At 34.7% G+C, this 18,737-nt stretch overlaps 2 protein-coding genes across 3 annotated transcripts; one reads left to right on the forward strand and one right to left on the reverse strand.

Annotated features, from left to right (window-relative positions):
- Positions 1 to 3,152: 3,152 nt before the first annotated feature.
- On the reverse strand, positions 3,153 to 6,733 carry LOC109192432. 2 transcript variants are annotated; one of them, XM_019343071.1, is made up of 5 exons: positions 6,612 to 6,733; positions 5,513 to 5,679; positions 4,485 to 5,223; positions 3,873 to 4,012; positions 3,153 to 3,763 (listed from the first exon to the last, which is right to left on the reverse strand). In XM_019343071.1, the coding sequence occupies exons 2-5, from the start codon at positions 5,644 to 5,646 to the stop codon at positions 3,667 to 3,669; spliced, it is 1,110 nt and encodes a 369-aa protein (XP_019198616.1). In that variant the 5' UTR covers positions 5,647 to 5,679; positions 6,612 to 6,733; the 3' UTR covers positions 3,153 to 3,666. The 2 variants fall into 2 exon arrangements, with proteins under 2 accessions (XP_019198616.1, XP_019198617.1); XM_019343072.1 differs by lacking the exon at positions 6,612 to 6,733 and adding an exon at positions 6,271 to 6,597.
- A 5,724-nt stretch (positions 6,734 to 12,457) lies between these two features.
- On the forward strand, positions 12,458 to 17,097 carry LOC109192430 (glycosyltransferase family protein 64 protein C5-like). Its single transcript, XM_019343067.1, has 4 exons — positions 12,458 to 13,121; positions 13,409 to 13,531; positions 14,360 to 14,527; positions 15,190 to 17,097. Exons 1-4 carry the CDS (start codon positions 12,813 to 12,815, stop codon positions 16,882 to 16,884), a joined length of 2,295 nt encoding a protein of 764 aa, XP_019198612.1. The 5' UTR covers positions 12,458 to 12,812; the 3' UTR covers positions 16,885 to 17,097.
- Positions 17,098 to 18,737: the final 1,640 nt, after the last annotated feature.

An 18,737-nucleotide genomic window follows, 5' to 3' on the forward strand; every position in this document is an offset into this window, starting at 1 on the left:
ATGGGAGAAGTAGATCAGAGACATTAAACATTATATTATAGTATAATAATCATAACACTTTACAATAATAAGCTTGAGCATTACGAAATGGATCGACTATTATCATTATAATAAGATTGAAGAAGAAAGAGGAGGTCAAAGAAGTTTCTAATGCACTTTTATTTGCTTGTCTAATTGGCTTTCTACATTTTCCCTTTGACAAGAAGCAATAACTAACCCACGATGCACTGCACCATCATTCCTTCTCCATCAAATTCATTTCTTTCATGTCTGAATACCAATCACTCTTTTAAAAATTAATAATTGTATATAATAATGGCTTATTTTCCGTTCAAATTGAGTATATATATGATATTGAATCTGAGATCTATCTAATGTTATAATAGTTATTTAACTATTTTTCTTTGCAGAGACATATTTCTTTGCAAGTAGTGCGTACTCGTACTCGAATTCATTTATTTATATCGTGATCATCATAATATGTATAGGTATCACATCAGGTGCGAATTGCCACTTAGATGTGAACATGTGAACGTGAAAGACTACAAAATGCGTCCACGATATGTAAAAGTGCACTAAGGACATGTGTGAACTCTAAAAGTACGTATATATCCCACAAAACTATAGATTAAGTGCATTACATGTATGTTCTTGAGTTGTTTGTTTACATATCATTGAGTACACTTTGTAATTTTGTCACGTTCGCACTTGGGCGGGCAATTTTATTTGATGAGACTCTTATATACATGTATGTGTGGTGGAGATGGAGGGCGGAGGGAGATAACTTCTATAATAATGCAAATAGTATCACTATATATATTGTACAAAATACTATCAAGGTAACATATGTGTTGATTGACACCATAGAAGTTTTGGATGACTTTTTTGTCGTAAAATGTACAATTATTGTAGTTGCATGCTATGACATTGTCACAGCATAAATAATCTAGATTGTTTAATCACTCGATCAAGACAGCCCATGTTATTTCTCTCTCTCTTTTCCGTCAACAAGTTAAAATTCTTTAATTAAGATACAGTAACACATTATTCAATTATTGCACCTATATATATGTATATTCATGGTATGGGACACATAGGATACCTTGTGAGAAAGAGCCTTGAATACACCTACCCACCAGATCTCTGTGCAGTGTGTTGTATATATATATATAATATGATAATGGTCTATATATGTATGTATGTATGTATGTATATATGTATGTATAGATTGAAAGAGAAGTAGACAAGAGATTACTTAGTAGGAGTCCTTTGATTGAGAGCTTTCCTACCAAATGCCCAACACCTTCATCTAATATAATGAATTGAATCTTTTCACGTGAAATGTCCCTTTCATATACACTACCGTCTCCGTTATCTATTCTTACTTGCTCCTTCCTTCCTTCTTGTTTTCGTTACAAGCAACGTAACAAACCCAAAAATTTCGTACCTTTAATTAACACATTATGTACCTACAATTAATAATTTATGTACATGTAAACAAATAACTTGATAATTGGTGACACATAATATGATAGCTACAAGTACAAAAACTATCAATGCAGGTACAAGGAATGTGTCAACTATAGATACAGAATTTGACTTGATAATTGCTTACACGTAATATGATAGCTACATGTACAGAAACTATTAACTGCATGTACAGAATTTGTCTGGCCAAATATGAATTACTTTTACAATAGTAGACATTGAATATTGTACCCAAAAAGATTTAAAAAAAAAAAAAAAAAAAGGAATACAATTAATACCTACTATCAAGGTTAGTTGATCTGATGAACCACTCCAACTTTATTCCTTGTGTCAACTGTCAAAGTTTGCTCAAGAAGCCTAAAACCCTTTTTCCCCTCTTTGGGTTAATTTAAATATTCTTCATGCTTTTCTGATCTTTGCCTATCTATCTACACAATAATCTGGATAACAAACCACATTGCAATCTTAGAAAAAGGGATATATGGCCAGAGGAATCCATGCCATCATATCACAACCTTAATTGATGAAATCTTGTAAGACTAAAGGTGTAGTGTCTGTTTTCCTATGGCATTGTCACAAAAGTTTGGAACAAAAAAGGAGGGGAATAAAAGAACAGTTTTTAATTCCCTCTTTCTTTGACTAGGAGCAATTTTACAAGTGTTTCAGTGCCCTTTCCAGATTGTGTTGCAGCATTTAACATGTGAAAGAGTTTAGATTATCCTTCAATTCACTCTATTTTTGTAAAAGTAATGGTAATAACTAACTTTAAATATCATGTAGTTGATTAATAGTGATGGACAATGTCACAATGGTAATATAATTTTTTTTTTTTTTTACATACAATGAACAAGACAAATAAGAGTAAATGTATTTTATAAATTTAAGCCAACAAGACCCGTGAACACATCGGAAAAACACTAATTTCAACTACAGAGTAGTCGAAAACATAAGTTTTCGGTTAAAAAAATTGTTTTCAACCATCTTTAGGGTGTTGATTATTGCCCATTAATATTACCGACCTCCCATCAAAGCAGTTGGTAATATTGATCACTTTTTCTAGTTAAAATTTTAGTCAGTTATGTTACCGACGTATTAACCTAATTTTCAACCACCTATTATAAAAAAAGTTAACGATAATTGTCAGAAAACTTTTTAGCACAGTTTCTGCAAGAATATATATATATATATATATATATATATATATACACACACACACACACACACACAAAAACAAAGATATAAATATCCTATGTTGGATTGTCAAAACATGTAAATCCTAATATGAATGACCATAGTGAGTAAATATCCCATTAGCGGTTAAACACAGAATCGAGAGCCACAGTTTAGGAGTTTCACCCAATGTGGTGAACTTCTTGTGAGCATTATGCACTAATCTTCCTAAGTCCTACCTAACAAACTAATGGCTCAATAATTTATCCTTCGACTATCCTTTCGAACCAAGGTATAGAGCCTTGGATTGAGAAAATACGATGCCACATCTTTACCATTTTAAATGGGTGGTCATAGGATTGAACCTGGTGGTGAGGACATTGATTCTTCGAGCTGAAAAAGATTGAGAAAGTATAAAACAGATACTACATTGTAAAGAATCATGACTGTTTCAAAAGAATCCCCACAAAAAAAAAAAAAAAAATGAATAAATAAATGGAAGAGAATGCAAGACATTATATTAATGAGATACGGCTGTCTTGAAATGGTGAGATGACAATTAATAATAGTGAGGGAAAGGGATAAGCACAAGAAATGGTAGTGTTCCTTCTTGGGATCCATGTGCTGTTTGTTTGAAGGACAATCCACATTTTTGGAGCATAGAATCCTATGTTCTTCTTTCATCTCTAGTGGAATAAAGTAGGATTTGTTCATTTGTGGTAAGAGCATGGCACAACCCATCTTCTCTCAATCTTCATCACAATTAAATAGTAAATACATCTTTCACATGCACTGCACTCTGCAAACCCAGAATCAAACAAATAAACAAACCTCCCTACCTTCACATTCTTCATCATTTCACAGGGAACTAAGTCAACTACTGCATATTTTTTAACACAAAAGCGACACCCTTTGTCCTGCCAGGCTGCCAGTGGGTAAAGAGTAAGTCAGCTGTGAAAAACGACGGTTAAACTGTCTGTTTTCGAGAGAAATAGAAAATAGTTTGGGTCATTCTTCGGTCCAGAATTTCACGAAAGCAGTCACGAAGGCCTTGAATAAGGCCAGTAGAGGATTGGTTTCGGGTTTGTTGGGTTTCCGTGTTTCACTGTGAATTCACGAAGAAAGACTTGATTAGTCGTGGAGAAAAGAATAAAACGTCATAACAAAGTTCAATTAGACGTAGGATTTAGCAAGCAATCCTCAAAGGTACTTACGGATTTGGTCTACTGACTGGAGGATTGTGTCCTTTCTGGTGGATACTATTTCGTTGAACACTAGGTGGATTGTTGATTGCAAGGGACTCCTCCTCGGCAACCAATGTTGTCTGGGAACTGTTGGTACTATCATTTGACGTCTGCAAATAAGATAACATTAGAAGCTTCATAGTAATTCAAGTCACGCCATTATCACTCGTCTAGGAAAGTAATGTGAAGTTTCAAATTTGTACCACACGAGACAACCTAAAAAACATTATTACCTCTAAAATGAAAACTTTGTGGTGCCTAATTCTTTGAATGTACAACAAAATGAATGATGAGAATATAACTATTTGAAGAAATGGCATTCGTTGTTCACTTGTTTTTTGGTCAGACCACGAGGTGTACTGAGCAGGCCTTAACTATAGGAGGCACCTTTAAGCCCATACCATACTCAGACTGACTAATCCCCGTTTGCATGGTTTTTCCATAGGGGTTCGAACTCCCGACCACTCTTAAGGGACAAGAGTGCACGGCCACTCACGCCAACCAAGCTGGTTAGCTTTTCACTTGTTTTTTTTTACCAGCAACCTAAAGTTGCTCGCTTGCTTAGTTTACACAAAAGCATACCTTAATTATAGCAGATGAATCATCAGCTTTGGATTCAGTATCACTTGCTATTTCGTTTGAAGAGGAAGTTGAAATTTGCAAAGACGACTCTCCAGATTCCAGCAGGGTTTCCCTTTTCGCCACATCAGTATTTCCTTCGGACACTGGACCTACTAGCGTAACATCAACCTGCACACTCATCAAACCAGTGGCATCTTGTTGATGAAGAGATGAATTATTGACTGTACCAGATTTACTCGAATTCTCATCTTTATCAAATGTTTCTCCATTGTGAAACTTCTGATCATATGACACAGGGAATTCCCGATTAGAGTGCAAAAGCTGTTCTTGGATGTTTCCATTATAATCATGTATAAAATCAGCTGGTTCTTCGCATCCTTCGTTCCCTTTGCTTCTTCCACTTCTAGCACTGACAGTTTTCCCATTATCTAAACTGTTATCCGCTCCATGAAAATGACTGCTGGAATCTAAAACATCGTTTCCAATTGTGCCCGTTATAACATGAATCTCACCTGTTGATGACAAAGAAGGATGAGATTCAGTACAGAGGGATCCTAATGGATGTTGTTCCAGAAAGATTTGGTCAGTCTGCTCTTCCGAATTTAACTTAGAGGGGCCCAAAACTCTGTTTTCTTGAATTATTTCTCGAACAATTTCTCGTACTGTGTAGAATGAGCCACCGACTTCCTTGTGTGTAAGACGAAGTGAAGGAAAATTCCCATCATTCGACTTCTGATATCTGCCAGCAGTAACCCAGAAAAATTAATATTTCAAAATAAAATGTTTTAAAAATTAATATTCATATTACAGCTTGATACAAGTATTTAGAAGACAAATTCAACAGAATCAAAGATTAATATTCTTTTCCTAAATTCTTATAACAAAAATTTGTCTTTAAAGATTTTATTTATGATTAATGCAAGTCCATGAAGCAGAAACGAAGAAAAAGAAAGGTGAGAAACCTACAATGAAGCAAACTTGCAAAGTCAAAAAGAAAAAAGAAAAAGAAAAAGCAAGCACGAGTTTACGTCTTTATAAAAGTCTCAACCATAGATTTTCTCTCCTCCTTTGAGCGCCTAATCCTCGTCTTCTTTCCCCTAGAGTCCTTGCAAGTAGCAAGTGCGATTGTTGGCATAGACCATGCACCCTTAATTATGTGCATTTTGTGCTAAATGTTTACGACGAAGGATGAATCCTACAAGCATAAAAGCAAGGATAAAATCATTCATCATTAGCTTCTCACAACACATTACTAATACGAGTATCTCAATAATTAGGATTCGAGGGCCCTGTGCTCAAAGATAATTTAAATAAACGCTAAGCAAAAAAAAAAATACCAAAACTGAAATGTCAAAACAAACTCTGCAGCCAAGCAACTAAACCTCATACTTATGGCAATCTAGTAACAGAACTGAACCCCAAGGCCCAAACACAATTCACTAACTTAAACCGTAAATCTAGTTTCTGTATCATAGTACACCAAAAGGGGGAAAAGTTTCAGCAATGACTAATTACATAGCATAGTCTTGCTAAAGGCCATGTATATTGGCCAGTGAAAATAGTTTAAGATTAACTCAAATGGCAATAATATATGCCCATTACACAACATTTGATTACTTCTCTGCAAATTCAAGTCCAAAGAGGTACCCTGTAATAAAATACCAAATGAAGAACCCAATGTGCCTAGATGGAAGGACTAAATATACAGATATCTAGGTTCCAAGCATTTTAACAGTACTCAAAATAAAGCAATCAAGAAAAATGTTTTTAAGAAAAACAAACTTACAACCCTTTCTTTCCCATAAAGGAGAAAACTTTAGAGCTGAGAATACTTTCCCAGTTCTAGAAGTTCACTGAAGATTACAAAAACAATCAAGCAAGCATTTTTTGGGCTGTTTTGCAGGTTCAAGCTGAAATCCCATTTTCACAGAACAGCATAAACAATTTAAATTGGAGGTCAGTGGGTGATTATACGGGAGAAGGGTTTCAACTTTTCGTATAAACCCTAGCTAAACCCATGAATTCTGGAGAAATGGGTGAAGCCACATTTGGTTTAAACGGCAGTTTCATGCATAACAAAGCTAGTTTCCATGGCTAAACAGTGAACAGTGGAGAAGAGAAGTGTACCTGGGTTGATAGTGCTAAAAACCCTACTTCAGGAATTCAGGTAAGCGTCCAAAAATTCTCATTACCAGGGAGGGACCAAGCACTGACCACTCCAGCAGAGTTATGGTATTATCATTGCTTTCTTTAATTTAATTCTCCTTTTTTTTTTTTCGTTTACCTTAGCAGAAATCTTACTGAGAATATTGAGGGGAAAAAAAAATAATCCATTAATTCATATCAAAGTTGGTAGAAGAAATTGTAATTTTATTCTTACCAAACTCTATGAAATTGTAATTTCACGGTTTTGTTGAAGAGAATTACGATTTCCTCACTTTGCGAAATTGTAATTTTATGATAAATTATCATTTTATTTGATTATTATTCTCCCAAAAGGTTAAACCACAAGTCCACAACCCTAAGAACCTTCACACACACCCCGACCTGATAGAGATTATTATTATTATTATACATTGACATTTTAGTAGTCTTTATTTACTCTTTTCTTAAAATTTTCAAGCATTTTATTCCTTTTCTATCAAACAATATAATTTAAATTCTCACTTTATTCCTTTTTCATGGGATTATAATTCATTTTCTTCCCGAATTCTTTCATCACAACCAAACGTTATGTTAAAGAGAGAGTTTAAAACATTAAAAAAAAATGTCGTGTAACATTATTCTTTTTAAAATTGTTATCAAATTATAAATATTTCATCTCATTTTAATATTTACTGCAATGATATTTTGAATTCAAAACGTAATAATTTTTACAGCCGAAAATATAATATGACAAAACATAAAAGTTGTAAATTACGACCTCTGTATTTTTTTAATTAGACCACAAAATGTTCAACATCTGTAATAATTTAAAACAGTTAATAAGTAAACTAGGCGTGCTTTAAATAAAGATCAAACTTTTGGATATCGTATGCAATAATGCAAACGAAAATTACCATTACATTCAAAAAACACAAGTACAAATCAGGCAAATTATTCCGTAGACCGGGTCTACATTGTAAGGTGAATCTGAATTTAAAGATACACAATTTACATATTAAATGTTCACAATTTATTTTTTAGAAATTTATAATTTATGATGATCATGTATTGTATTCATAAAATTCCAAAACTTAAAAATATAATTTATATTATATAAGTTTACAATTCTAATATTAAAAATACATAGTTTAGGACCAGGGTCCATCTGCAACTGTAAGGTAAATCCTGGTCCGTGGGAAAACAACTGTACAAACCAGTATTGGGCCCAATAATAAATACAATTTGTTTTGGTTCTTTTCGTTTAGGTCGAAGATTTTCAGTAAAATATCATTGAAATACCCAATGGGCTTTTACAATAATGTGGACCTCCCTAAGGTCCTATATTCGCAATTCTGTCCATAATAATAATAATAACTACAATAATAATATTTTTTTAAAAAAATATTATGTAAAAGAAAATTCTATACAACAATTCAACCAAACATATGAGATATAAATTACACTAAAAATACCACATATAACTTGCTCGATTCAAAGGGGGTCAATAATAATCAAACACATAACTTTCCGGTAAGAGAGTCATACTCCACGCACTCACCTAAGCTATTTATTTCCGGGGCGATCAAATGCTTATTGACTAATCAACTAGGAAGATCAAATAACATTATCCTTATACACGATATTCGTAGATAGGTTGACAGTGCTACAAACTTACAATACTTGTTCTCCATTTTCTTACAATTAATTAAAAATAATAAACTAAATACGTCTATATGGACAACTCAGTTGGTACTCAAGTGATAAATTATAGGCAACAATGCATGATCGAGACATGACAATTGCACTGTTAAAGTAACATTCTTATGAGCATTATGCACTAGTCCTCCTACCTAAAAAAGCGTTAAGTCACCGTATTTTATCAATTTACCATCTTGGAGACCCTTAGGTGAGAAATTTCGTTTTTTTTTTTTTGAAAAAAAAATAAATTAAATAATTTAGCATGATTAAAAAAAATAATTACTTAATCACATGACAACCGTCAGCTAAAGCTAAGAAACCATATAGTGCATGCATGGCATGAACATAACCAATCATGAATGAACACAATTATACAATCCAAATCACACATTTAATTAAGTAATTAATTATGTAGAACCCACTCAACAACCTTAATTAACCTACTATATGACGATCCAAAGCATTATATATATTGCCATGTGGCAACTTAACTGATCTATCGCACTGAAAATCTAACGTACGATATCCGATCCAATATGATATCCTTCCATGGATATATTATTCAAAACAATATAATGTTACATTACGACAACTCAATAGGGTAATTCAAGTGGCAAATGAGTTCTTTTTGTGGGGGAGAATTCCGGGATAACCCGGGTTCGATTCTCACAAGTGACGATTCCCTTTGGGCCAGCTTCTGTGCCTCTCGGAGCGAACCGGGTGGACCTGTCCGTTAAACGGACAGAGAAAGACCCGGACCACAATGTGTGGTTGACACCCAAAAAAAAATAATGTTACATTACGACAATTAAGATTAAGATCTGATTGGCATCGAAAATTAAAGATTAATTAGTTAGTTGAATAAAGATGGTAAGTAGTTGTTAATGAGTTGGAATAATGAAAATATTATATTCGGAGCGTGAAACGTGTACGTTAGTGACGACGATGCTTTTGAGGAGATTCTCGTATCGTTGCCAGCTAGCCGCACTACCACACTAGTCTTTTTTTTGTTTTTACTTTCTAAATAATTGTTTTAATAAACACCGTTAATTATTTAAATATGTTTGAATTATTGTTTTTAAAGTGCACTCATGTGACCAACTAAACTGTCTATGCGGACAAATATATTTGAATCGTGTTTAGATTGATTGTGATATCAGTGAACAAATGGCATTGGCCTTCTTCTTTTAGTTTATTATTTTTTGAATGAGGTGGATAATTTATCGTCATTATATAAAAATGTGTATAGTATACTTCAATCATATATAATAGTTTGCAAATTACATAATAGAAGTAAACCATAATATGAAGATCATGTGTAACGAATTTGACTAAGAAAATGTTATTAAAAATCAAATTTGTGATTTGTTAGGTACTTGGATAGGTACGACACTTTTATTATTGTGTAACTTTAATTAGTTTAAATTTGAGTTATAGTTAATTAGATGGGATAATACACCTTTTTGTATTTATTCTTCCAAAAGACTAAACCCCAACCCTAAGGGCCCCTCACACCCCGACCCGACAGAGCATTTGGGAGGATGTAAATCATGGTAACTCAACTGAACATGAACCACAAAGGCTAGATGAGACTCGATCTCTGGTCACAAGGAACCCCCCTCACTTTGAGAGGTTGCTCCCGCACTGCCGCTAGTGAGACTCGATCCTTGGTCATTCTTCCAAAGTTTCACCTTTTTGTATTTATTGATTATGTGTGAGTTGGTTGACTCCATCATATGTTAAAATGAATTATTTATTAATCAAATACAAATTAAACCAATTATACATTACTACGTAAAGACATAAATAAAGAAAAAAATGTAACATCATGCCCTCTTTTTATATATTAAAGCCTTGTATAACCTATGTTTAGGTTTATTAGGTTGTTGGTTAAAATTAAGATAATGTTATGTGCGCAACGAATATTATACCATTTAATATGTTTTATCTTATTAAGTTGTATTCACTAAACTGTGAAAAACTCATGATCAAATTATTGTGCATATTGGATAAGGACACATTGCCTCTATTTACTGTATAATAATGAGCTTAATCAAGATTTCGACAAAGTGTGTATAAAAATTGAACTTGTAATTTTTAAATATAAAAAATACGTTTCACACATTCAACTATTTTTAATTTTTTTTTCAAAACTATTAATTCATTTGTTTTGGATAATAAGAGATATTCGCAGTCACTACTCGAGAATGTATACTGGATAAACTCAATCTTATGATTATAGTTGGCAAATAAACATAAGGACTAACAAATAACATTAATAATTATGAGAATTTTGAGAGTTGAGACATGCATTGTAGTATTATCCTTAATTAAGAATGTTCACTATCGCTACTCAAAGTTACACATGTGTGAAGTTCGTATTGTAACATTAGTCAACAAAGAATCACAGTAAAGTAAACTAGTATATATTATATATATTTGACTGACTAAAACTCAAAAGATCAATAAATAATTCTTACATAAAATCAAACTTAAACCTTATAATTACTATTACGAACTTGGTTAGCATGGATACATATATAAACTAAAATTTCAGAGCCTTTATGGGTAGGGAGGCATAAAGCAGTGAATGCAATATAATAGATGATTTATTGAATTATTGTCGGTCCAAGAAGGGCTGGCACCAATCTAACTGTGTAGCTTTGGAATTTTCATATCTGTGATGAATTGTACAGAATATTAATCCATTTAATTGGAGAATCATAAAGCGGTCGTCACTCGTCGCATTATCCTATACATATATTGGTTTTCATGTTTCTTCATTCTTATGGCTATTTGGCTATTGTCCTAATGACATATTCCTTGGAATAAATGGTTTAAAAAAAAAAAAAAAAGAAAGTCAAAGCAATATTAATACAGAAATATTTACTTGTGACACGCTTAAATAATGATAAATTAATGGGATATAAAATTAAAATTGGTCTTATCAATAGTTTTACAACTAAATTTTAAAAATTGAATTATACCAGCTTGCAGTTCGAGTTCAAATAACTTCTTTTTTTTTTTCAATTCAATTTTCAAATTTCAAAATTTCATACTTTCAACATTTGAGGTTGTAATTTGAAATTCCAAATGTAGTGTATGTGTGTATATGTTTGTGCGCGCCATAGGAGTGAGATAAGATGAAATGAGATAAATCATGTTTAACTATCACAAAAAAAAAAAAAAAAAAAAAAAGATTACATATATGCTTTAGCTATAAAAAAAATAAAAATTTGCAGTGATATTTTTGTAAGTAAAAATTTTGAATGTATCAAAAATGTTGATTAACTCCAAAATATGCATATTTATGGAAAACGATGCATATTCAATGTGTCTTAATTGAAAAAATATGCGTTTCGACAATATATTTAATTACATATTTACAAAACTATCACCATTTTTTAAATTTAATTTTAAATCTCATTTGTCTATTATTTTATGATGATGATATATGATATAGATTTATTCACAAGTTCCACCTGAATAGTTATTATTACATACACATGCACTCGCTCACTCTATATCGTTTCATGTGTTGAATTTAGTTAACCATGATTAACAAAAATTATTTATATTTTTTTTGGCAATATTTAACTATGTTGTGTATAAATTTAATATATTTGAAAACTAAATCAATAAGTATCATTGAATGCAAAATGCAAAAATTTTAAAATTATTATGAAATGTTTAAAGAAAGTTTGTTTTTTTTTTGTTTTTTTTTTTTGTTTTTTTGTTTTTTTTTTTTTTGTTTTTTTTTTCTTAAGTCAATTTGACTGAATAGCATGCATAATGCATGACAAGTATAACAAGACCAAAAAATATTAATTTCTTAGTTTCACATCGAAATTATATATACTGATTCAGTTATACTATACTTTATCATCATATTGAAGCACAAAAAGTCAATACAGTCTGACTTAAACTCGAATTCATTATATTCTAAATAATAAAGTCACTTCATGCCAATAGATCACAATGTTATTAGTTATATATATATATTTTTTATCATAGTATGCTAATAAAATAAAATTGATGAATTTATTTTAAATTGAATAATCAGTTGAATTGTGTGTTTATAGTTGGGTAAAATTATATATATAATTGTGTGTATACAGATAGGTAGCGTCAGTTGCGTAACAGGCTGTACAATTCAACGTTGTTGTCTCTGAGAGTGCTTTTCCGAAATCATTAAACAACAAACGGCAAAACCATTGTTATATGTCCGACGCAATCCGCCTCCCCAATTCCCAAACCCCACCGCCGGATTCCTGTTCTTCCACTCTCTCCTCTTTTTCTTTCCCACTATTCTCAATTCCTAAGCACAATTTCACATTAAAGAGAACTACCCAGATCATAGATAGATTAACACGCATTTAACAATATAATGCCGGCTTTAATCGGCGTTTCTGGAACCGCAACCCCACCGCTGCGCCGCCGCGACAGATCTCTCTAAGGCGACACCCTCCGCATCTTTCTTTACCGATGGGTTCAAACCCAGTTGCGATCTCCGCCTCTTCCGGCGCCGGCGGGTGGTGGTGCCGGAGAAATAGTTCCGGGAACGGCGGGAAGAGCAACGGTGGCGATCTCTGTGTTGTCTCGTCGGCTTTCACTTTCTTCCTCGTCTCATTTCTGTTGTTGGGCTCTGTAGCGGCCCTCTATGCTCGCCTCATGCTCACGCCTAATGTCCATGCCGGCCTGCCCACCTTGGGGTGTCGCGAAGACAATGAGGGCTCCTGGGCAATTGGGGTTTTCTATGGCGACTCTCCTTTCTCCCTCAAACCAATCGACGACGTGAGCTTCTTCTTCTTCTACTTCTATTTACACTAATTTTAAGGATAAAGTTCTTGTTTTTATAAATTAGTTCATCTTTTGGAATGCTTAAAGATTGGATTTTTTTTTTTTTAAAGTAAGATTATAGGTCTGGGATTTGAGTTTCTTCTGGGGGATTTTGAACTGGGTAAATCTTGGTTTTGGACTGAAGCTGAATGGATGCTAGTTTATCCTCTATTATTTCTTATTTTGATGTTTCAAGGGCTTAGTTTTTATATGTGTTTTTGAGTTCTTGGAATGGATTGCAGATGAATTTGCAGAGGGACAAGAGTGCAGCATGGCCTGTGGCCAATCCAGTTGTAACTTGTGCTTCAGCTTCTCAGGCTGGAATTCCCAGTAATTTTGTAGCTGACCCCTTTCTTTATGTTAAGGTAAAAACTTCATTGTTCTTTTGCTTCGTTTTGGATAAGTATTGCCATCTTTAGGATCAATGTGTGGTTTACGATTTTAATGTGTATGGATGAGAATAGGCTTTAATCCTGTATTGTAGTATTCGTTTGTAGTCATTTGATGTGACATTGTGGGATTTGTCAAAGTTAAAATGAGCTGCTTGACCGCTATTTTGGAAAAAATTGATTTATAATCTACGACTTATTGGTATTGCCATTATTTAAATAAGCAGATGGTTGTTATCCATCTACATCATATCATGTTGGTGAGAGATAATTGCAATAATCTGGAAATAAGATTTGAAGTCTAGTAGTAGCTGGAAATAGAACTTTTTGCTATGATAATTTTATTTTTGAGGATTTGGTAAACATGGATTTGATGTTTCTAGTGAATTAGCGTGGGTTGCTAGAAAGTTCTTTGCTCTATTAAAAGTCATTCTGCATTATCGTTAGAACTTTGAGGTTTGAATGAAAAGAGTATAGGATGAACTCGGGCTTCTGATGAGTAAAAAATGTCTTGGGACTTGAAACTTACTAGGGAATAGCCTAAAGTTTTACTTAAAATAGCATGGATAATGGTTGTCTTTACATTTTGTTGAATGTTCTATTTCGTGAAATGGAATTCAGGAGTCTTAATACCTTATGCTTTTACTCTGGATTTTCCCTTTCCTTATATCTCTCCGAAAATCACCTGCTAGTAACAAAAGAACATCACGAACGCGCATAATTATACTTTTTATGTTCTGTATCTCTTTTTGGTCGTTATTTCAACTTTGAACAGTTAAGAAGGTTACTTTCGTGTGATTTCAGGGAGACAATCTTTACGTGTTCTTTGAAACGAAGAATCCAATCACACGGCAAGGGGATATTGGAGTTGCTAAAAGTATCGATAAAGGAGTAACGTGGGAGCAATTGGGCATTGCGTTGGATGAACCTTGGCATCTCTCGTATCCATATGTCTTTGACTATGATGGGAATGTAAGATCTCGATTCATAAACTCGTGCCTCTTGTTAACATGACGTTCATAGATATTTATGCGGGTTTTGATTTTATCCCATGCAGCATGTAAGAATGAGAAAATTTTAAGAAAAAATCGTGGGGTGGGGAAGGGAAGCAAAGCAAATATTGGATACCAACTACAATGTGAAGAAGTCCACTAGGTAGGATTTACAAGAAAAATCCGTTCTTTCTCATTAGGGTTCTAGCTGCCCAAATTATTATTAGGGTCCATTACCCCCAAAACAAAATGCAAACAACGAGATTTACCAATTGTTATACAAGGGAATGCAAGGTGGACCCTGGTCCAAAATGACATTTTGATTAATTATGTGTCTGTAAATAAATAGAAGTCATATAATATGTTAACTACAGACATATAATATATTAACTGCAACTCTGCAAGCACATAATATGTTGTGTCTGTAGTTAACATATTATGTGCCTTCACAATGCAATGTGGACCCTGGTCTATGGTATAATTTGTCAAGATTTACTATCCATCGTTTGAAAAATAAAATGAAACTCGGTGTTGAGATTATTTGTTGCGTCTTTCAGGAAATAATACGATAATACCGTGCATTTCTACTCATTATCTCTCTCTCTTATTGATCTCATATTTTTAGAAACGTAATTTCTGCAGATATATATGTTGCCTGAGGGCAGTGAAAAGGGGGATCTCCGTCTGTACCGAGCGGTAGATTTTCCGACAAAGTGGGTGCTGGAGAAGGTGATAATGAAAAAGCCCATTATAGACCCGTTTATAATTCCACATGACGGGAAGTACTGGCTGTTTGGTTCTGATCACAGCGGCATTGGGACCCAGAGTAACGGACAATTAGAGATCTGGTATGCTACATCCCCTCTCGGTCCTTGGAGGCCGCACAAGAAGAATCCTATTTACAACACGGATGCGAGCAAAGGAGCTCGAAACGGAGGCCGACCATTTGTCTATAATGGAAATATTTATCGTGTTGGTCAAGACTGCGGGGAGACGTATGGGCGGCGGATACGTACCTTCAGAGTAGAAAATCTCACAACCCGTTATTTCAAAGAGGTTGAAGTTTCCTCGGGCATCAAAGAGTCTATTAAGGGGCAAAATGCGTGGAATGGGGCCCGCAACCATCACTTTGATGCGCAACAACTGAGCTCGGGAGAGTGGATTGCGGTTTTGGACGGAGACCGTGTGCATTCGGGAGATGCAATGCATCGGTTTGTTCTCGGGACGGCTTCTATTCTCGGTGTTGCGGCATTGGTTATGTTGTTGGGGCTTTTACTCGGGGCTGTGAGTTTTACGGTGCCGTTAAGTTGGCGTTCCCACAATCTTGGAAAGAAGAGCGATGCTTTTTCGTCTTGGGAGAAATCGAACTCGTTCTCTTTGAAATTCAGATTGTTTTGCTGCCAGTTGAACCGTCTGAGCTCATTTCTCCGTGCTAATATAAAACCAAACACTTGTGCCGGGGCTTCAATTCTTGTCGTTACGTTTTTAATGGCAGCGGTTTTAACGTGTGCCGGCGTCAATTACATCTATGGAGGTAGTGGTGCTCAAGAACCGTACGCTTTGAACGGTCACTATTCTCAATTCACGTTATTGACAATGACCTACGATGCCCGGATGTGGAACCTGAAAATGTACATCAAGCATTACTCGAGATGTTCTTCGGTGCGTGAAATCGTCGTGGTGTGGAACAAAGGAAAACCCCCGCAGTTGAGCGAATTCGACTCTGCGGTGCCGGTGAGGATACGGGTGGAGGAAAAGAACTCGTTAAACAACCGATTCAAGGTGGATCCGTTGATAAAGACCCGAGCTGTCCTCGAGCTCGACGACGACATTATGATGACGTGCAACGACATTGAACGAGGGTTTTTCATATGGCGTGAGCATCCGGATAGGATCGTCGGGTACTACCCCCGCCTCGCTAACGGGAGCCCGTTGAAGTACCGGGCCGAGAGACACGCTCGCAAGCACAACGGATACAACATGATACTGACGGGGGCGGCGTTCATGGACGCCCAAACGGCTTTCGAGAGGTACTGGAGCAAGGAAGCTGCAGGCGGGAGGGAAGCCGTGGACAAGTTCTTTAACTGCGAGGACGTGCTACTGAACTACCTATACGCAAACGCGAGCTCTTCTTCTTCTTCTTCCAACACGGTCGAATACGTGAAACCTGCGTGGGCGATCGACATGTCGAAGTTCTCCGGTGTTGCAATCAGCGGCAACACGCAAGCACACTACAAAGTGAGGAGCAAATGCCTCCGGAAGTTCTCGGAGATGTACGGGAGCATAGCGGGCCGGAAATCGGAGTTTGGCAGCCGGATGGACGGCTGGGATGTATAGCTTGTAAAACACCTTCTAACATCAGGTAGTAGCCAGTGGTTGTTAGTAGTATTATTATTGTTTTCTTGATATTCTTTGTTTTTGGTGGTATAAGTTTTTATGGTCTTTTAGCCTCTTTGTAGACTCTGCAATTCAATTTGACCTCCTGTTGTGAATTGTGTATTTGTGTGTATGGGAGGAAGAGTTCAGATGTGGTTGTTGTGCTTCACCAAATATGCATTCCTTAGTCTTCTTTTTAAAAATTATTCGAGGATGGAAACTTGCAACCACTATCTGATGGTGAATTTGTGATCTTGTGTTATACCATGTGGAATCGAATAGGAGAAGTAAATTACACTAGAAGATCTTATGTGATGGACTTGATCTAGAAGGTGTTGGTAATAATTAAATTTGTGACTTTCTTGTACGAAAATCAACATTTATCTACTCAGCCACTCATTTTGGCATGAGATTGGGATGTAACACAAGGACTTCTCAGGATCTCAAGGGTATATTTCTCCCTTTATTTTTACCAACACGAAAAATTGATCTCGAAACCTCTTTAGAAAATAGTATTCCAAAAATTGACCTAGGCGCCTCTAGGCCAATGCATATTTTAATGTACGTAGGTGCCCGTTTAGACGGCCGATTGACAAATCGTTAAAGTTTCAATCTTTTTTTCTTTTATGCGCTACCACTACCTTCATCAGAGCTCACACCCTCAGTTGCCCATCATAGTCGTAGGCTGGTAGTTCCTTGCCTCACCCATCACCTTCGTAGAGTCCTTCACCTTATCAAACAATTAGATTTTCTTCGCGCGTCAAAGCTTATTGTTGTTGCTCGCTATCGCCGCTTGGAAGTCATCTCTTCCACTCATTGCCATTGTTGAAGTTGAAGATAGATGGTAATGCTTCATAAATGAAAATATGAAAATTTGGAACTTGAAATTATGATTTTTTTTTTTTTAGTCTATCTTTTGAGAGTTTGAGATTGAACTAAACTTCTAAATTTTGAGCTAGGTTAACCTTTACTACTTTATTGTTTTATCAAACGTAATGAAAACAAAAGTATTGAGGAACCTATGCACACGCCCATCCAACACTAGACAATAACTAGGCGTTAAGCGTCCATCCACTGCCCGATGAGTGCCTAGCACGCACTTTTTACAATCCTAATAAAAAATTGTAAACATAATTGATCTCGAAATTTTTTATTCTTTTTTCTAAAAAGTCTTGCACTTATATCATTATACTATACACACAACGAGCCAACCCATATGGGAGTCTAACTCACAATTTCCCATATGAGAGTCAAACCCGAGTGCCATCTATGCACAAGGTGCTTGACATATCTTCTGATATTTATAATCACATAAACACAAATTTTTCACTTATTGGCTACTAAATATTTCACTTTTGTTTATTCATTCTTCATTGAAGTGTAGAGTAATGAGTTGAACAGGGAGTTGATGTGTTGAGGAATGATATGATGGGACATAGGGCAACATGGTTTTGCAATAATACTTAGTGAAATATTTTTATTTCAATGTAAAAAATGACATCTAAAAATAATATTTTTATTTTTTACATAGGGCAACATAGGGCAACATGGTTTTAGTTGTTGGGTTCACATCTTTAATATCATCCACATATTGTTCATGTATTAAAAAATAAATAAAAATAAAAATGTTGTGATCATGGTGGTATAGAACTATAGATTTAATATAGATTCTAGTGTAGTATATCTTCTTTGTTTTCATTTCTTCAAAATTTCTTTTCTTTAATTCTTCTTTGTTTTCATTTCTTCAAAATTTCTTTTCTTTAATTCGCAACAGTTTTTCTAAGAAACTAATATGAATTTAGTACATATTACGT

This window comes from Ipomoea nil, unplaced genomic scaffold (assembly GCF_001879475.1).
Source record: "Ipomoea nil cultivar Tokyo-kokei standard unplaced genomic scaffold, Asagao_1.1 scaffold1770, whole genome shotgun sequence".
NCBI lineage: Eukaryota > Viridiplantae > Streptophyta > Magnoliopsida > Solanales > Convolvulaceae > Ipomoea > Ipomoea nil.